Source organism: Felis catus, chromosome B2, assembly GCF_018350175.1.
Source record: "Felis catus isolate Fca126 chromosome B2, F.catus_Fca126_mat1.0, whole genome shotgun sequence".
NCBI lineage: Eukaryota > Metazoa > Chordata > Mammalia > Carnivora > Felidae > Felis > Felis catus.
The window spans coordinates 30,666,772-30,683,744 of NC_058372.1; the positions used below are offsets into that span (position 1 = coordinate 30,666,772).

At 53.3% G+C, this 16,973-nt stretch overlaps 2 protein-coding genes across 3 annotated transcripts; both read right to left on the reverse strand.

Annotated features, from left to right (window-relative positions):
* Positions 1 to 515: 515 nt before the first annotated feature.
* Positions 516 to 4,297, reverse strand: NEU1 (neuraminidase 1). Its single transcript, XM_003985943.6, has 6 exons — positions 4,044 to 4,297; positions 3,405 to 3,597; positions 2,421 to 2,683; positions 1,727 to 1,909; positions 1,373 to 1,595; positions 516 to 1,263 (listed from the first exon to the last, which is right to left on the reverse strand). Exons 1-6 carry the CDS (start codon positions 4,206 to 4,208, stop codon positions 1,037 to 1,039), a joined length of 1,254 nt encoding a protein of 417 aa, XP_003985992.1. The 5' UTR covers positions 4,209 to 4,297; the 3' UTR covers positions 516 to 1,036.
* Positions 4,298 to 4,654: 357 nt separating this feature from the next.
* Positions 4,655 to 16,967, reverse strand: SLC44A4 (solute carrier family 44 member 4). Of its 2 annotated transcripts, XM_003985944.4 has the most exons (21): positions 16,870 to 16,967; positions 14,893 to 14,941; positions 14,260 to 14,333; positions 14,051 to 14,129; positions 13,153 to 13,252; positions 12,947 to 13,072; positions 12,728 to 12,788; positions 11,394 to 11,481; positions 11,230 to 11,313; positions 10,744 to 10,979; positions 10,538 to 10,637; positions 9,795 to 9,887; positions 9,425 to 9,527; positions 6,973 to 7,226; positions 6,792 to 6,886; positions 6,599 to 6,702; positions 6,414 to 6,487; positions 6,122 to 6,192; positions 5,920 to 6,014; positions 5,760 to 5,844; positions 4,655 to 4,901 (listed from the first exon to the last, which is right to left on the reverse strand). In XM_003985944.4, exons 1-21 carry the CDS (start codon positions 16,901 to 16,903, stop codon positions 4,780 to 4,782), a joined length of 2,127 nt encoding a protein of 708 aa, XP_003985993.2. In that variant the 5' UTR covers positions 16,904 to 16,967; the 3' UTR covers positions 4,655 to 4,779. The 2 variants fall into 2 exon arrangements, with proteins under 2 accessions (XP_003985993.2, XP_044913217.1); XM_045057282.1 differs by lacking the exons at positions 10,538 to 10,637; positions 10,744 to 10,979.
* Between the last annotated feature and the right edge of the window lie 6 nt (positions 16,968 to 16,973).

Sequence of the window (16,973 nt, forward strand, 5' to 3'; positions counted from 1 at the left end):
GAAGACAGTATCCCACTCAATCTCAGATATAAAACAGAGCAGAGGGGGCGCCTGGGTGGCGCAGTCGGTTAGGTGTCCGACTTCAGCCAGGTCACGATCTCGCGGTCCGTGGGTTCGAGCCCCGCGTCAGGCTCTGGGCTGATGGCTCAGAGCCTGGAGCCTGTTTCCGATTCTGTATCTCCCTCTCTCTCTGCCCCTCCTCCATTCATGCTCTGTCTCTGTCCCAAAAATAAATAAACGTTGAAAAAATAAATAAATTAAAAAAAAAATAAAATAAAACAGAGCAGATTGCTTAGTATCTCATGGGGCTCCCCCTGCTACTCCTCATGACACCTATGAAGATGAATCTGTTTTTCTGTGATGAGGAAGATGTGAAAGGGAAAAGAAGATTTAACTGCCAAAGTGCTGCGACTTTCATGGGCAACAGCAGCTTCTTCCACAGAGCTCATTCCCAGCCTCTTACAAGTGTACGTGAAGAACACGCATCTGCATGGACAGAACCACAGAGACATTACAAGTGTTCACTCTCCTTCATTAAAAACGTTAAGTTACAAATAGTTCAATTTATAAATAGTCTAGGTGGGTGGTGCACCTAGTTCTTTACCCTGAATCCAAATATTGCCCTTACAGTACTTTCACCAACCTGCTCCATAGCCAGTATCTTACCCTAAAGAGGAAGCTCAGCCTTCCCCAATTCCCTGAGTCCAAATATATCCAATTCCACAGGCCTACCTAACCCCGCCTAAAAAAAGGACCAATCACTGCCCTAGGAAGGCAGAAGGGGGTAGGGGGCCAGAGCCAGCAATGATGTGGAAGGGATGTGCTCCTAAGTGAGGGCAGGACACCCCGTGTGGAAGAAGCCAGGCTTGTAGTCCTAAAAGAGTGACTTCCCTGTCAAAGAGAAATCGATTTTGCAAAAGGCTACAGTCTACAGGCAGGTGGAACTGTCTTTTAGGCACCTCTAGCAGACCCGCTACGGGCCCATGGTTCTGAAGGCTGAGTCCAGGGCCTTCTACTCTGGTGGCAGGTGTGCAGCTCAGAGTGTCCCATACACGCTGACTTTGGCCAGGGAGATGCTCTCGGTGTACTGATTCCGGCCTTTCTCATACAGGACGTAGAGCTGGGGGGCCTGGTCCTTCCCGCCCACGTTGCCCTCCAGGGCTGCCAGTGAGGAGTAGCCACTGGGGCCTGGCCACAGCTGGACTGTCTCTTTCCGCCATGATGTACCATTGCTGAAACTCCAGCGCAGGGTCAGGTTCACTCCTGGGGAGGGCAGCAGAGTCAGAAAAAGGAGGGTCTGTGGCCACACCTTCTCTAGATAAAAGGGGCTCCCCTGACGACCCCCCCCCCCCCACCGCCAACAGACACTCACGGAACTCTGGATGGGCTGGATTGGAGAAGAAGACAATGCCGGAGCTGGTGGCTACAGCTCCTGCAGCTACCACAGGGTCCACAAGCTCAGGGTCGAAGGTCACATCGCGAGGCCGTATGGTATCACAGGCGTCGTAGCTGCGGAGGACAATTCGGCAATGGCAGTGGTAGTTGTTCTGGTTCCGGGCGTTGATGACGACTGAGCCATCTGGGAGCTCATAGGGCTGAAGAGAGGGAAAATGGCTTCAGGAAGACCCAGGGAGGGGGCAGGGCAAATCCTGGGTCTGTGAGTGAAATGGTGCTCTGGAGGGCAGGGCCGGTGGAGTGGGTGGGGAATAGCCCATGGACTCCTGACCTGGCACTCATCAGGGTTGAAATCGTTTTCCCGCTTGGGCTGGCCATAGGGGATGCCGCTGACCCCACTGCCATAGCGCCAGGTGGCACCGTGATCATCACTGAGGAGGCAGAAGACCCCATCCCGCTCCAGTGTCCCATGGCCACACACGATGAGGCGGCCCTTCCGCGGCTCCCGCTGTTTCTGTGGGAAAGGAAGCTGGATGTCACTGAGGGAGATACTGTAGAAGCTCACAGGTAGAGAAGGAGAACCCATCACCTCCTAAGTGTGAGAATACATCTGGTCCTCTTCAATTCTGTCCTTGGTACTGAGGGTCCCGGGAGGATCCCATAAGTATCCACTGCCTGAATTAAGAAACTCTTGCAGAATATGCTCCTTTAGGACATCTAGGGTGTACACCGGATAGGTTGTGCATCAAACAAGGGGGTCCAGCCACAGAGGTGTATGGGAGCTTAAACCCATGCTTGGTGTGCTCACTCACCAAGCTGTGTACAACCCCCAAATGGGAAGACAATGGCAAAATTCTATCTTTCCTCAGGAGGGGGTTCCTCCCAGGATGCCCCTTTCTTCCAAGGAATCCCATCTAAGAGAAAATCTGACTTCATAAGTCCTTCTCCCTGGGAAAAAGTCTAATTGGGGGCATCTTCCAGACTCTCCAAAGGGCAGCTCCCTCCACCCATCTCAGGATAGAGACCTGAATGCCTGAGCCTGGTCCAGGGGCAAACATCTCGGTGCCAATATCCAAGGAGAGGTTCCGGGGAGGGCTCCAGGAAACACCATCATCTTTGCTCCACACCAACATAGTGGAGGCCACCTGGCAGCCAGCCTTGTGAGCACAGAGGGAATAGAAAAGAAACACCACTCCTGTCTCCATATCATTCACCACTGCCCCCAGGTTCAGCCCATCCGGGGTGTCCCCATCATCTACAATGAAGGCTGTAGGAGACCATGTGCTGCCTAAAGAAAAAAGAGAAGAAATCCAGGGTGAGCACTCGAAGCCTTTTCTACCTCTCCCTGTTAATTTCCACCTCTTGCTAGGGCCCCAAGGCCTTAGAATGGCCCCAGAGCCCTAAAAAACCTGCCTCCCCCACCCCCTGCCTTACGTGTCTGACCTTATCTATTCTACCCTTGCTCACTCCATCCTATCCCACAAGCTCCTTCTCATTCCTCAAATAGTTTTCTCCTGGAGAAAAGTCACAGGCTTGTGACATCTGCCTGGTACATTCTTCCTCAGGGTTACTCTCACCTTCTTTACTCAAAAGTCACCTATTTAAAATTGCAACCAATCTGCAACATCTTGTTTTATTTCTCTCCATTATATTTATCCCTTTCCAATACAAAAAATAAACTCGCCTATTTATTATGCTTATTGTCGGTCTCCCCACAGACAATGTAAGCCCCATGAGGACAGAGATTTTTGGTCTACTTTGTTCACAGCCATATTCACACAACCTAGAATAGTGCCTGTATATAGCAGGTGCTCAATAAATTTTGAATGTTCAACCCTAGGTGATTACAATTTCCAGATCACTGGTCTGTACTGCTTCCCTCCTTAAGTCCCCTCAGGGACTCAGGCCTCCAGCCTTCCCAGAGGTCCTATGTCAAGAGCCCTTGGGCAGGTCAGTCTCCCCACCCATCCAGCCTAACACCAGCACTTGCCATTCAGGAATCTTTATACCTTGGTCCAAGGACCTACGAAGAGCAATGAACTTGGCCCCCTCATCCGATGTGGACATTTTTCTGGCCTCAGCGAAGGCAAGGAGAGTGCCCTGAGGAGTGGTTGTGATGAGCGGAATTCGGAAGGTGTGCACAGAACCGATCTGCCTCCCGCTTACCCACAGCAGCTGCTCCATGGTCACCAGCGGCTGAACCTGCAAAGGGAGGAGGAAGGATCGATACAAATTTGACTTCAGGTTTTAGGACGGTTGAATAGTGGCTCCGAGTCGAGTGTCCCTGGGAAAGACCGGGTGCTGGGAATCAGAGTGGGAGGGGGTGTGTGTCCTAGAATAAGGAAGGGGAACCTGAGGACAGTTTGGAACAAAGCTGGGGGCTCGGAGCGGGGGAAGGGCTCTGAGGGGAGAAGGAACCTTCTGGGAGGTTGGAGCTGGAGAAGGAGCTGGAATGAAGAGGAGACTCAGAGAGCAAGAGGACAAGGACCCGTTGAGGAAGAGGGGTTGGGAATGGATGGAGGGAACGGGGTCCGAGAGCGGCGGGAGAGTCCCTCGGAGGAGAGGGATCTCAGCAGCCCACGTCCCGGGGGACGCTGGATACAGACCACCCGCGTGGATCGGGGATGGGGATATACGAGGGGACTCACCAGGCTGAAGTCATTCTTTGCCCTAGCGCCAGATTCTGCCAGAGACAAAAGCAGCAGGAAGATGATCGTGGCCAATACCTGAACTCTACAGCCTCCCCAGAACCCCGGCATCCGCGGGTCCCCGGGTCTGCCCAGGAGCACTTGTCCGGCTCGATCCGCCATCATCTCTCCCCGGGCAGCCAGACCCAGGCCCCCTGGGTTAGACGCGGGCTGGCGTCTGTCAGCTGACCCGGCCCTTTAAATGCTAGCTATTCCCTCCCCACCACCCCCACCCGTCCCGAGTCGAGCCACCTGCCGCACTTCCGCGACTCTAATTGGCTGACTCCTCACTCTGACTCCTCACATGACCTTTTAGCGCCTTGGAGCTGGACCCTCCAATTGGCTCTTTTTGAAGGCCCAGAGCCTGTGACCTGGACTTCATCCCAGCTTACTGGCTGGGATGAAGAAGAGGCTGGCATCATTCCGCAGGAACCTTTTGATTGGCCGTGGCACCGGGGCGCGTCATGGGGGCGGAGCCTATTTTAAAGAGCTAGTGGCGAAAAAAAGCGACCAAAAAAAAAAAAAAAAAAAAAAAAGGACTGAATGTCATGGAGGGAATGAAAGTCTCAGACTTTTTGAGAAAACAAAATATCAACTTTAATAAATTTTTTTAAACTACAAAATCGAGATCTGGAAGGAGGGGTGAGGCTGGGAGGCTGTACAGGAGGGGTGCAGCCCTGAATCAGGGCCGCATCTTTCATTTCTTCCTCTTCTTGTCCCCCGGGAACACTTCGTTCTTCTTGCCTAGAATCTTCAGAAGGGCTGTGGGCATGTAGTACGGCCTGTCCAGGGAGCCGTCGTTCCTCTCCAGGTCTTCCACTGAGCCACAACACAGACCGTTAGAGCGGACTCTCGGGGGCCACCCCACTCCCCGGGAAAATCAGGGAAGACGAGACAAGCTGCCTGGTTTTAGGCTGCAACGCCACGGGCTGTTCTTTTCGGGTCAGATTTTGTAACCTACTGGGTAGGTTATATAATTTGTTTCTCATCGGTAAAGTGTGATCAGTAATATTTCATAGCGTGGTAACGCTAACAACAACAAAATGCATGTCAATCGCGTATTGCAGATTGGAGTAGGTACTAAATCTTGAATGTAGAGTTGACCCTTGAGCGACACATGGGCTAAGGGGCGCTGACCTCAGTGCAGTCAACAATCCACCTATGACTTTTGATTCCCCAAATTTAATAGCCTACTGTTGATCCAAAGTTGGACTGATAATATAAACAGACAAGACATAAGTTGTATGTTATATATACTGTATATTGTATTCTTACAATAAAATAACCTAGGGAAAAAATGTTAAGAAAATCCTAAGAAAGAGAAAATACATTTACAGTATTGTACGGTATTTATCAAAAAGAATCCACACTTAAGTTGATCTGTGGAGTCCAAACCTGTGTTGCTCAATGGTCAACTGTATGTAGGAGGGTAAGAAAATCCCCACTCACTACAGCCATCTGCTGGGAAGTCTTTTGTGACTAACTTCTAGTTAGGGAAGGGTACCAGAGTCCTCTCCCTTGAAATGTTCTTTCTTGGGGGACCCTGCCAATTAGCAAACTAGCAAAGTTGTTGTTAACTACCAAAATTGCTGTTTCTAAAAGCACCAGGTCTCCAAAAAACCCTAAACAATCTGGCACCTTGAAATTTGGGGGAACTGGTAGAGGGTGTCTACTTACAGAAACAGAGAAAGAGTGTGTCCACACACATGCCAAAAACACTGAAGAAGCCATTGGCGATGACGTAGGCTCCCAGGATGGAGACCTGGAAGATATAGGACGTGTTAGACTTCCTTTGGGGGGTTGCTGGACTGCAAGGCAGAGCCAGGGAATCACTCACCATGATGGGCAGCCAGTAATAGTTGAGGGAGGGGCTCTCAAAATTTGTGCCCAGCCCCTGGATGCGACCGGTGAAAAAAAAGAAGGACAGGACCCCTGTGGGAGAGGTCTGGAGGTCAGTGTCATCCCTCCTCTGAGGTCACCTGTTTGGCTGCCCTGTGTCCCTGCCCTTTGTGCCTGTAACTCCCAGCCCTGGCTCTTACCAACACCTCCAACCACCAGCAGCTTCCCAAAGAACAGCAGCAAGTCTGTAACTTTGTCCAGAACGACCACCCTGTATGGGAAGTTGGGGTGGGTCGGGCATGAGGGGACTGGCAGAGCTAGAAACAGGACTGGCTATATAAGTTGCTGTGTCAGATGTAAAACGAAAATTGGTCACATTTGAAGATGGATGGAGGCAGCAGAACATTAAGCCAAGCTCGAGGCCCTCTGAGCACAGCATGCCCAGGAACCCGGCCTTGGGTGGGAGATCATGGGGGTGGGGGACAGCCTGACCTGATAATGTTCCGCATGAGCAGCATGAAGGCATTTTTGGCTGAGACACAGAAATTCTTCCCGTAGATGGCAATCTGAGTGAGGTCGAAAGATCAGAGTTACCTGTGCACAGCTTACCTGGGCCAGGGCAGGGGCCTGGGCCAAGGGACCCCACAGCAAGGGGCTGCTTGTGTAGGAGGGCTTACCATGATGTAGGCATTGCGGTTTAGGAACTTGATAAACTTCTCCAGGCACCAGAGGCAGCACTTAAAGCAGCACATGATGCAGCGGGCCACAGGGTTCTGGGCTCCTGGGAGTAAAGGGGCGGGGGGGGGGGGGGACGACTTATGTTTGGTCACTGGCCCCTGACAGCCACTCCCCAAGGGGCTAGCTGCTCACCTCTCAGTTTGTTGTCAATGTACTCCAAAATGACCCGGGCTATCTGCACAAGGGTCAGGATGAGGGCTCCAAAGGCTAGCGACCCAGTGTGATATCTGCAGAGGGGTTAGGTAGTCAGAGGCAGCTCCAGGACCCCTGGACTCCCATGCTCACAATTCCCAGCTCCCTGCCCCAGGCTTACCGGAGTGTGCGGATGAAGGCAGAGATCAGGGGGAAGGTGGGGATGTCCCGACGCTTGTCCAAGGCCCAGTAGAAGGAGGCAAAGGCCCCAGCCAGGACACACTGGCCCAGGGCCAGTACCCAGTTGAGGGTCCAGAATAGCCCAAGGACCCCATAGATTTGCAAGTTGAAGAGAGAACGCTGGACCAGACCCGTGGATGAGTAGCTCTGGAAGATGCACATCAGTCCTGGGCATGAGGAGTTCACGGGTTGGGCCTGGGGGTGACAGAGTAGGGTTATTCCCAGCCAACTCCTGCCACTCCCAGAGTAGCAGCCTCCCTGAATTGGGGAAGCCATTTCCTTCCAGAAGATTCTTCTCCAGGTTCAAGTTGGGTTCAGATTGCCTATCATGTGAGAGTAATTAGTTGTCCCTCAGTCTCCATATGGACACAAGAGCATCCAGGCCTCGTGGGCTGAGCCTTAATGGCGTGAAGGCAGTGTGACCAGCACCTTGGCACCCAATCAGCAATCCCCTCTAAAATAGCCTCTGCAACTTCCACTGAAATGCTTTCTAGCAAAAATGAACAGACTGGGTATTAGCTGGTATTAAGGAATCATTGTTAACCTTGTTGGGTGTGATAATGGTATAGTCGTTATGCTTTTTAAAAATCCTTATCTGTTGCGGCACCTGGTGGGCTCAGTCAGTAGAGCATGTGACTTTTGATCTTAAGGTCAAGCCTCACATTGAGGGATAGAGATTACTTAAAAAAAAAAAAAAACAAGAAAACCTCGGGGTGCCTGGGTGGCTCAGTCCGTTGAGCGTCCAACTTCTGCTCAGGTCATGATCTTGCGGTCCGTGAGTTCAAGCAGCGCATCAGGCTCTGTGCTGACAGCTCGGAGCCTGGAGCCTGCTTCAAATTCTGTCTCCCTCTCTCTCTGCCCCTCCCCCACTCATGCTCTGTCTCTCTCTCTCTGTGTCAAAAATAAATAAAAACATTAAAAAAAAAAAGTCCTTATCTGTGGAGATCCATCCTGATGTGTCTACAAGTGAATTGGTGCTCATGTCCAGAATTTGCCTTTAAAAACTCCAGAAAAAAAGAATTGCAGAGGTGGGGAGGAATGAATGAAATAGGACAGTGGGAAGTTGAGGGTTTGTGTGTGTTTGAAAATTTCCATAATAAAAAGTAAGAAACTGAAATTTAGAAACCACCCTGTCCAGCAAATGTGACAAAAATCTTGATAATTGCTGAAATTGCTCAGGGTGTGTTTGAAATTTTATAAGAAAATAAACTACTTTGCCCTTCGTGTGGCTTTGTGTCAGTCTCTGCTGCTAGATCCTGAGCAAGTTGAAAGGGAGAACCAGGTCATTTGCAGCTTTGCATACCTAGTGCCTGGCACATGGTGGGTCCTCCCTAATGTAAACCAGCCTCCCTCCCCTTTTATTTTTTTATTTTTTTTTATTTTATTTTTTTTTCAACGTTTATTTATTTTTGGGACAGAGAGAGACAGAGCATGAACGGGGGAGGGGCAGAGAGAGAGGGAGACACAGAATCGGAAACAGGCTCCAGGCTCTGAGCCATCAGCCCAGAGCCCGACTCGGGGCTCGAACTCACGGACCGCGAGATTGTGACCTGGCTGCGACTGCGCCACCCAGGCGCCCCTTTCCCTCCCCTTTTATAGAGTGAGCTGATGCCTGTGCGTCCCAGCTCAGATGAGGTGGCCACATGAAAGCTCTGAGGACAGCAGATTGCGGGCAGTTCAGTGCCACTTTCTGAGAGCCTGCAGGAAGTGTGGGGAAGGCCGAGTCCCACCCGCCTCTTGCCTAGGGTGCCGCCATGTTCCCAGGGAGAAAGACTTCAAACCACTAAGCAAAACTGGAGCACCTGGGTGGATCTGTCGGTTAAGTGTCACACTCTTGATCTCAGGGTCATGAGTTCAAGTATTGCACTGGGCCCCGTGCTGGCCTTGAACCCTATCTAAAACAAAAACTAAACAAAACGCATCTACAACTGTCAGCTCTTATCAGGTGCCAGACATTGTTCAAAGCACTTTATGTGCCCAATGTTGTTTAATCTTCTCAGCTCCCCTGAGGACAGATTTTAGGATTATCTCCATTTTACAGATGAATGGACTGAGACTGGAGACTGAGTAGCTAATGTCCTCCTGGCAGAGGCAAGTCCAGGGGAGGAGTGGGAAGTGCTGGTAGCCAGCTTTCCCAGGGCCAGTATGCCTTCTCTTCCAGCCTCAGTTTCCTTCTCTGAATAAGGAGGTAGTTCGGCAGGAGGAGTACTGGATCTGGAGTCCAGTGCTGGCTCCCTTTCTGGCTCTGCTGGGGGCTGTTGTGTGACCTTGAGTGAACTCCTTTTTCTCTCTGGTCCTCAGTCTCTGCTGCACAATGAGCGATTTGGAGCAGTTGGCCCCTAAGGTCACTTCACCCCCATGGATACCTCCATGTCCACCCTAAGTCCCCTCACCATGGGGTTGCATGATGTATTCATTTGCACTTTCTCGCAGCTGGGCAAGCTGGCGTTGGGTGCCCAGAGGACATATTGGGGTTGCCCCGATGTGGCCAGGTACCCAGAGGGGAGTCAAGGAAAGCATAGTCACATGGCGGTCTCTACAGGTCTCCTCCTCAGAGACCCATTCCCAGGTACTTGTGCAGGTCGTTCACTGCACAAAGGATTGGAATTCAGCCTGGGCTCACTCCTTCAACTCGGTCCAGGGGCAGGCCTGTGTCTGCCCAGGGGAAGGGGCACCTTCTTCCAATTGCACTAAGGCATTTTATAGGTGAGTATTGCCCCTCCCCTCCCCCCAGGAGGACCTGGCCATGTGAACAAAGGATACAGGGCGGTCATGGCCCAGTAGACAATGCAGATGAGCAGGAGGACAAAGGTGACCAGCGGGTAGAACATGGTAGACATCATGTGCCCCACAGCCCTGTAGGAAGGTAAGAATAGTCTACCAGCATGGCCCCGGTCCCCAGCCCCCACCCAGCTTCTCATGGGGCTGACCCTGGCAAGGTCCCCACCTCTGTCCTTGCCAGGGTCTGCTCTGTCCCCCCAGGCTGGGCACATAGGAGGTGCTCATTGAACAAACTGAATTGAATAAATCAGGCGCTAGGGACCCTTGGAGGAAATTAGAATCACAGAGAAGCCATCTGGGCAGCTTCTGGGAGAGTAAGGGAACAGGGTCCTCAAAGTATGGTCTCTTGATGGTCCTAGTTGGGAAAAAGCTGCTACTTCTCCTCCGTGTGTCTGGGCTCCTGCTGTAACGCCCATCAACCACAACCACCACCACCGCAGCTAACACTCACTCCTCCTAATGGAGGGTCTGCTTCACATTCTGGGAACCTGACAAGACACTAACTCACTTAATCCTCATGATAACCCTACAAAGTAAGAACTATTATTACCCCCATTTTATAGATGGGCAAACCGAGTCTCAGAAAAACGGAGTCAAACGGCAGTGTTAACCACTGCATAATTCTGCCCTTCCCCTCCAGGGCTCCCTGCCACCTTCCCAGCATTGCCGTTCCATGCCTGCACCCCCTGTCCTCTACCCCATCTCCCTCCCAGACAGGCCCTGACTTGCTGGCCTCCTTCAGGAGGGCGATGGCGATGCGAATCCGCTGCCGCAGGAAGATGAGCATTAGCAGCAGGATGCCTTCAAGCACAGCCAGCACGATCACTGAGGGCGGAGAGGGAGCAGAGGGGCCTCCGTCAGGCCCAGGGCTCAGCATGGCCCGGGGAAGCCCTCAGGTGGCTGGAAGTCCAGAGGTGGGCAGGGCACTCACAGGCCACCAGCCAGGTCTCCTGGACATTGCGGTAGGCGCTGAGGTTGGTGGTGATGCCCTGCTGAGTGATGGAGGCGCCCTTGTCCCGCAGCACTCGGTACTCCATCCAGCAGTGGTAGATGCCATATGCCAGCACGCCCAGCACCCCGAGGATCAGCACCAGCACCAGGGGCCCGGCCACCAGGCGCAGAAGCAGGATAAACAGCAGGCTCAGGACCAGAGCCACACCTAGGGCACTGGAGGCAGGGTGAGGTAGTTGAGGGTCAGATCTCAAATCTTCTCCCCTTCAGAGGCCCCCAAATGCCTCACATGCCCAATGTCCCCAGAGGTTAGTCCCCCTATCTCTTATAAATCTTGGTGGGTTTGGGGACAGAGGCCCTGGCTCCTTCGCCCCTGTCCAAAGTTTCTGTGTCAGACATTAGGGTGGGGGACAGAGGATCGGGGAGGGCAGAAGGGAAGGAGTGAGCAGCGGAATCGGTGACTCACACAAGAATCCAATACCAGGATTGGGCAAAATCTTCAAAGATCTTAACACTGATGTCACGGGCATTGAGGCTGTCAAGAAGACCACTGTTGGGGAGAGACAGAGTCAGAGGGGTTGTGTGCGGGAAGGGTGCAGAACAGAGATGTGGGGGCAGGAGGATGCCCACCTGATTCCCTGGGAGATGGAGGTGTTACTGGAAATCCCTGGGAGTTCAGGTGGAGTACTGTTCAACAGTGGAAGGCAACGCCCCAGAGCTGGAGGGAGAGAGCCAGGGCTCCTGGGTGGGAGGGCCCAGAGCTTTGCCTTTGAAAGCCTCTGGCCTCCACCCAGCCCCCTAGTGGGCTTAGGGAAGGGAGGAGAGGTGGGCTTTGCTGCTCCCCACTCTGACCCTCCCTCCAGCTGCTCTTGACTCCCCAGCCAAAAGAGAGTTCATGCCCCGGGGAGCCCAGTCCAGGCTTCCTTCTCTGTCTCTGAATACCCCCTTCCCCCACCTCCTTGCCGCTGCTGGGTTCAGACCCTAATTTCCTCTGGCCTAACTCTTACACTCCACCCCAACCTTGCCACCCTTCCACCCACCCTCTACGCGGGTGCTAGGGAGACCATGCCTCATCATTACAGGGCTCTAGGTCATTCTGCTGCTCAGACACTTCTAGGAGCTCTGCCCAGGAGTGCCCATGCTCCCTGGCCAGGCTTCAAGGCCCCTGCTGGCTGAGCTCAGCCCAGTTTCCCCTCCCCTCTGTGCTTCTGCTCTCCCTGCTCCTCTCTCTGAATGTTCTCCCTCCAGAAATCCCATCCATCTCACCTCTTCCAGGAAACCTTCTCACCCCTTCCCCATCTCCTGATGCATGTATCATGTGCCTACAGAGGCATGTATCTCCATCCTCACAATGATTTTGCCCGGCAGGCTGGCTTTGACATTTACATTCTTAAGATGAGGAAACAAAGCTCAGAGAGGATACGTAATTGGCCCAAGACCATACAGCTGGAAAGTGCTGGAATCCAGATCTGATTTGGAGCATTCATTTGTGATACTTTTTATAGCATCTATATTGAGAATCGGATATCTTTTTTCATGCTATAATTAAAGTTTTTTCTCTTAAAAAATAACATGTACTATTGGAAAAAAGAACATATAGGAAGAATGAAAAAGTTGACTGTGATCCCACCACCCGGTCACGTTTGCTTGTGCGTTCGAATGGACATCCGGTCTATTTCTGATTCTCGGGCAGTGTCTTTGTGAACACCTCTGATCTCTGTACCTAAAACGTAGCTCAAGCCGGGAGCAGTTTCATCTGCCCTGTGTCTATCTGGGTGCCTGGTGCACAACAGACACAGGGTCTGTCTGTAGGGTCCTGCTGCACAGGAAGATCAAGACCTGGTGCCGATTCCAATTCTGTCATGCAAGCTGTATGACTTGGCTCTCTCTGGGTCTGCCCTCCTCACCTGAGCAATAAAATCATAGGACTAGAGGATGCCTGAGGAAGGAGCACAGCTTCTCACCTGGAGCGGAAGGGAGGAGGAAACTGGGGCAGAGCTCTTGTTGCAGGCTTTGGATCACTGGCTGGGGGTGGGGGGAGGACATACAGACACACACAGAGCAGCATGAAGGAGTGAGCTTCCTCACTACCACCACCACCGTAATCACCTACCCAACTCCTCCTCACCCCCACCCATGTGCTCCCCCTTGATCACAGCGATGACATTGGAGGCAGCTCTCACCATGTCCCAGGGCACCCCTGGCAGACAAAAGTTCCTGTTTGCAGTGTAGAAGACCTCCCCAACCTTCTGTGAGAACTGGTTTACTTCCACGGTCCATGCGACCTCTGGGCAGGAGGACACGCACACCTGGGGGCAGAGAGCATGCTGAGGGGCTGGTACCTAGACCCTGGGGGAGATCTGGGCAGAGGCAGGTCCCAGGCTCTGACCTGGGGTGTGGGACACTGCAGGCCGTTCTCAGCCACCGTGATGATGTTGGTGGCCAGGACGCAGCTGAAGATGTTGAAGTAGAGAAGATACGGTTTATCTCTGCAGGAGGGAAGGAAGTGTGGGCATCAGGGCCTGGTCAGGTGTGCGGAGAGGGGAGGACTGCCAGGGCTGTGTCTCAAGAGTACAGTGGGCCCAGCCGGGGGGCGGGGGTGGGGCGGGTCCATACCATGAGACACACCACGGAGCTCCTGCCCTTAGGAAGCTCAGGCTAGGGAGATACAGGGGCCACCCAGAAGATTTCCCAGAGTTAATTGAACATCGAAATTGCTAACAAATGATTAAGAGGTTTATGACCTTGAGCAAGTCATTTAACTGCCCACTGCCTGAATTCCATCAGGTGTAAGATAATAGTACCTACTTCATAGGGATTAAATGAGTTTGTGTGTGCAAAGTACGCTGCCTGGAACATAGCACACACTGTAACTGCTAAGGTTTTATTATTTACTGAAAGTTTCCTGCATGAGGAACTGATGGCATCGCTTGGGGGATCACCCTTGTGTTTCAGATGAGGAAATCAAATCTCAGAGAAGTTGAGTACCTTGCCCAAGGCCATACAACCAGAACTTATTAGCCTGGTTGGGGATTCAAATACCAAACTCTGAACTTGAAAATCCATGCATTTAACCATGACTCCGCCTCCTACTTTGGGGGGCGGAAATCAGAAGCCAGGTGCCCAGGATTGGAGGCTGCTCAACATGGCCTAGTGTGGTGAGATTCAGGCAGGGTGGTGGGGGGTGGGCAGCAGAGGAAGGCTCTGGAGCTTGAGTGTTGGAGTTCTCTGCCCGCCACCCACCTCACCTCCTCCTGTGTGTCCCCTTTTCCTTCCTTCATACTCACTTGTTGGCCCCCACCCCGCAGTAGGCCCCAGTAGAGTTCCTGGGGTAGAGGACCTGCCGGGGGTCTCCGTACACCCAAGCTGGAAGCAGATGCAGAGATGAATCACTGGAGGGAGGGACTTTCGGGGGCGGGGAGGAGCCATGTGGATGGGTCCCTCCCCAGGTTATTGCCCCAGCCATGGCCCCAGCACAGCGCAGCTGGAAACTCACCCACGATCCCCACCACGATGTAACCCAGAATGAAGAGAAGGAAGAGGATACAGCAGACGATATCTGTACAGCTCCTGGGAGAGAAGTGGGGGAAGTTTTTGGAGAGGGGATGTGGGGAGTATGGTCTGGAGGAGTCACGGGCTGGAGAGTGGGGGGATGTTGGAGGGTGGGTACTTTTTATTTTATTTCTTTAAGAAAACCTCTCACAAGGCACCAGGAAATAAATAAGAAGCACTTGTTTCCATTTGTCGGGGCAGGGGCCACAAAACAACAAAATACCATTTTTCTCGGTGAGTAAACTTTCTTCTGAAGTATGACACAGAAAAGTACACAACTTGTAAGTGCTCAGCTGGATGAATTTTCCCAAAAAGCAAAGGCCTGTGTAGCCAGCTCCCAGGTCAAGAAACCAGGTGAAGACTATCACTAGCACCCCAGAAGCCCCCGTGTGCCCCCTCCAGACACAAGAATCCCCCCAAGGGCCCCATTCTCTTGGGGCAGGGGTTTTATTTCCTTCTTTCTTTCTTCTTCTTTTTTTTTTTTTTTACAAGCTTTTTACCAATATTTCAGCAAATACAAAGCAAAACCAACCTCCCCCCCCTCCTCCCACCAGTTGGGGCAGTGCCCAGAACTCACCTGTTCTTGATGGGACCTCGAAAGGAGGGGTCATACTTGGCTGGTTTCCCTGAGGGGCACAGGGAGGAGTGCAGAGTGAGACCCTGAGTGAATGTCTCTTCCCATCTCCTGTCCCTCCCACATCCTCCCTTACAGCATTATCCTACCCTGGCCCAGGATCCTTCCTGGGCCTCAGGAGTTTGCGGGGAGACGGACAGGGGCAGGGCTGACTGGAGAGGAAACTGGAGAGCAGGAGAGGTAGGATCAAGGCCAGGTCAGCAGCCTGACTGCTTACCATGAACTCTACCAAGGTGGCCTTGGAGGGAGGGGAAAAAGGGGCCTTAACAGGTTCTTTCCAGCTCATACCTCAAGGCTGGCAGCCAGGGAAATAGCCTTTGCTTTCTGTCCCCATCCTGGCCCTTTTCTCTTGTGTCTCCCTATGGCTGGAATGTGGGACTCTGAGTTAAGCCATCTCAGTGGCTCTCACGCCCCAATCCTTATCCCTTTCCCCTCCTTGTACCCAGTCCAGGGTGGGCACAGGTCTAGAGCACCTCAGGGAGGTCACAGCCCCTCCCCACAGCTGCCCCAGGCCCTACCTCCACCCTCTGGCCCAAGGCCATAGGGAAAGAAACTGGAGCCAAAGGCATTAACTCCTGCAGGGCTGGGGCATGGACGGCCCCTGTAAACCCTGATCCCAAGGAACCCCAGGCTCCTGCCAGTCTCTGGACGAGCGGTCAGGGTGACACCTGAGCCTGGCAGTTGAGATTGTGGCCGTTTGAGATTGTGGCCATGTCCTGTTCCTGGTCCTCCCTGAGTACACACAGGGAGGAGCTGGGGCCAGGCAGCTTAGGGTCCTGTGTGGGCACAGAGGAGGGAAGGGTTGGGCAAGAGTGTGGGAAGGGGTGGGATCTGTTTTCCCCAGGTGCTCTGGACTCTGTCCCTCCATGGCTCTCGGATATGAAATCAATGATTGACCCAAAGCTGCTCCAGGAAGTTGACTGGGGAGTCCTTACTGCTCCTTCCCCTAGCGTGCTTAGGAGGTCAAGCTATGCCTCTGGGAGGCCCCTCCCTTAGGGTTCCCTCCCCTCCAGACCAGGAGCTCAGACCCCCAAACCCCAAGGGACCCCTGCAGGCAGGCTCCGAGCCCTTACTGCTCACAGGGGTCCCAGAGGCTGTGTCCCAGTTTCCTCTCAGACTGCCCCCCACCCCTAATCTTAGGGGTCTCTGGGACAGGCTCCTAGCCCCTGTTCCTCATGGAGATTCTGCAGATAGGCTCTCTACTTCCTCTCCCCTCGGACCCTACCATTCTCAGGAACCTCCCAACCCCCCTGCCTGGATCTCTCATGGTACCCTGAGAAGGCTCCCCCTCCTAACAGAGACCTCAGGGGCAGGCCGTGGCCCCTTCTCCGCAGAGGGCCACAGCCCTAACTCCTCATAGGGACCCCCAAACACACCCCAGTCCTGCTGTCACTGCTCACAGAGACCCTGGCAGGCAGACCTCTAGCACCTTTTCCCCTCAGAGACCGCAGAGTCCAGGCTGGAACTCCTCCTCCTCACAGGGACCGCATTTCTCCTGATGGGAGCCAGACCCCGGCCTCACCACAAGCTCTGCAGCACATAGACCCTCCCAGTCCCTGAGCCCCATCCTTCTGCTCAGGCCCCTGACCCTGCCTCCTTCCCTTCAGGCTTTGCTTCCCAGGGCCCTGCCCTGTGGGACCCAGATTCCACATCTAACTTCTCATGGTGAACCCAGCTTCACTCCCCAAAGTCTCCTCAGCAAAGGGCCCCGGCCCCTAAACCCAATCCTCTTCGCAGGACTCTGGTTCTACTTCCTCCCATCAGCTCTTTTCTGGGCCCTCCCTTCAGGGACCCAGAACTCCACTCAGCTCCTCTCCTTGGGGCCAGCCCCAGCCATCATTCCCCTAGAGCAGGCCCATGCTGGCCTCCCCTCCCTCTGAGGGTCCCGGGCCTCTACCCTAGCCTTGCCCTCAGACTCACCATAGGCCTCATCCCCGTCCTGTTTTCCCCCCATGGCTCAGTCTCCAGAGTGATTGGAGCCAGGGAGACCTAGCAGCTCACCTGCCGCCCGCCCCGCCCTCTCA

Excerpts from the sequence above, each read along its gene's own strand:
- SLC44A4 (XM_003985944.4), bottom strand. The coding sequence starts at position 16,903 with ATGGGGGGAAAACAGGACGGGGATGAGGCCTATG. Across the intron at positions 14,942-16,869 it reads GGACGGGGATGAGGCCTATG|GGAAACCAGCCAAGTATGAC; the intron begins GTGAGTCTGAGG and ends TGTGCCCCTCAG. Across the intron at positions 9,528-9,794 it reads TACTGGGCCATGACCGCCCT|GTACCTGGCCACATCGGGGC; the intron begins GTATCCTTTGTT and ends ACTCCCCTCTGG.
- NEU1 (XM_003985943.6), bottom strand. The coding sequence starts at position 4,208 with ATGATGGCGGATCGAGCCGGACAAGTGCTCCTGGGCAGACCCGGGGAC. Across the intron at positions 3,598-4,043 it reads CAAAGAATGACTTCAGCCTG|GTTCAGCCGCTGGTGACCAT; the intron begins GTGAGTCCCCTC and ends CTCCCTTTGCAG. Across the intron at positions 1,596-1,726 it reads TCAACCCTGATGAGTGCCAG|CCCTATGAGCTCCCAGATGG; the intron begins GTCAGGAGTCCA and ends CCCTCTCTTCAG.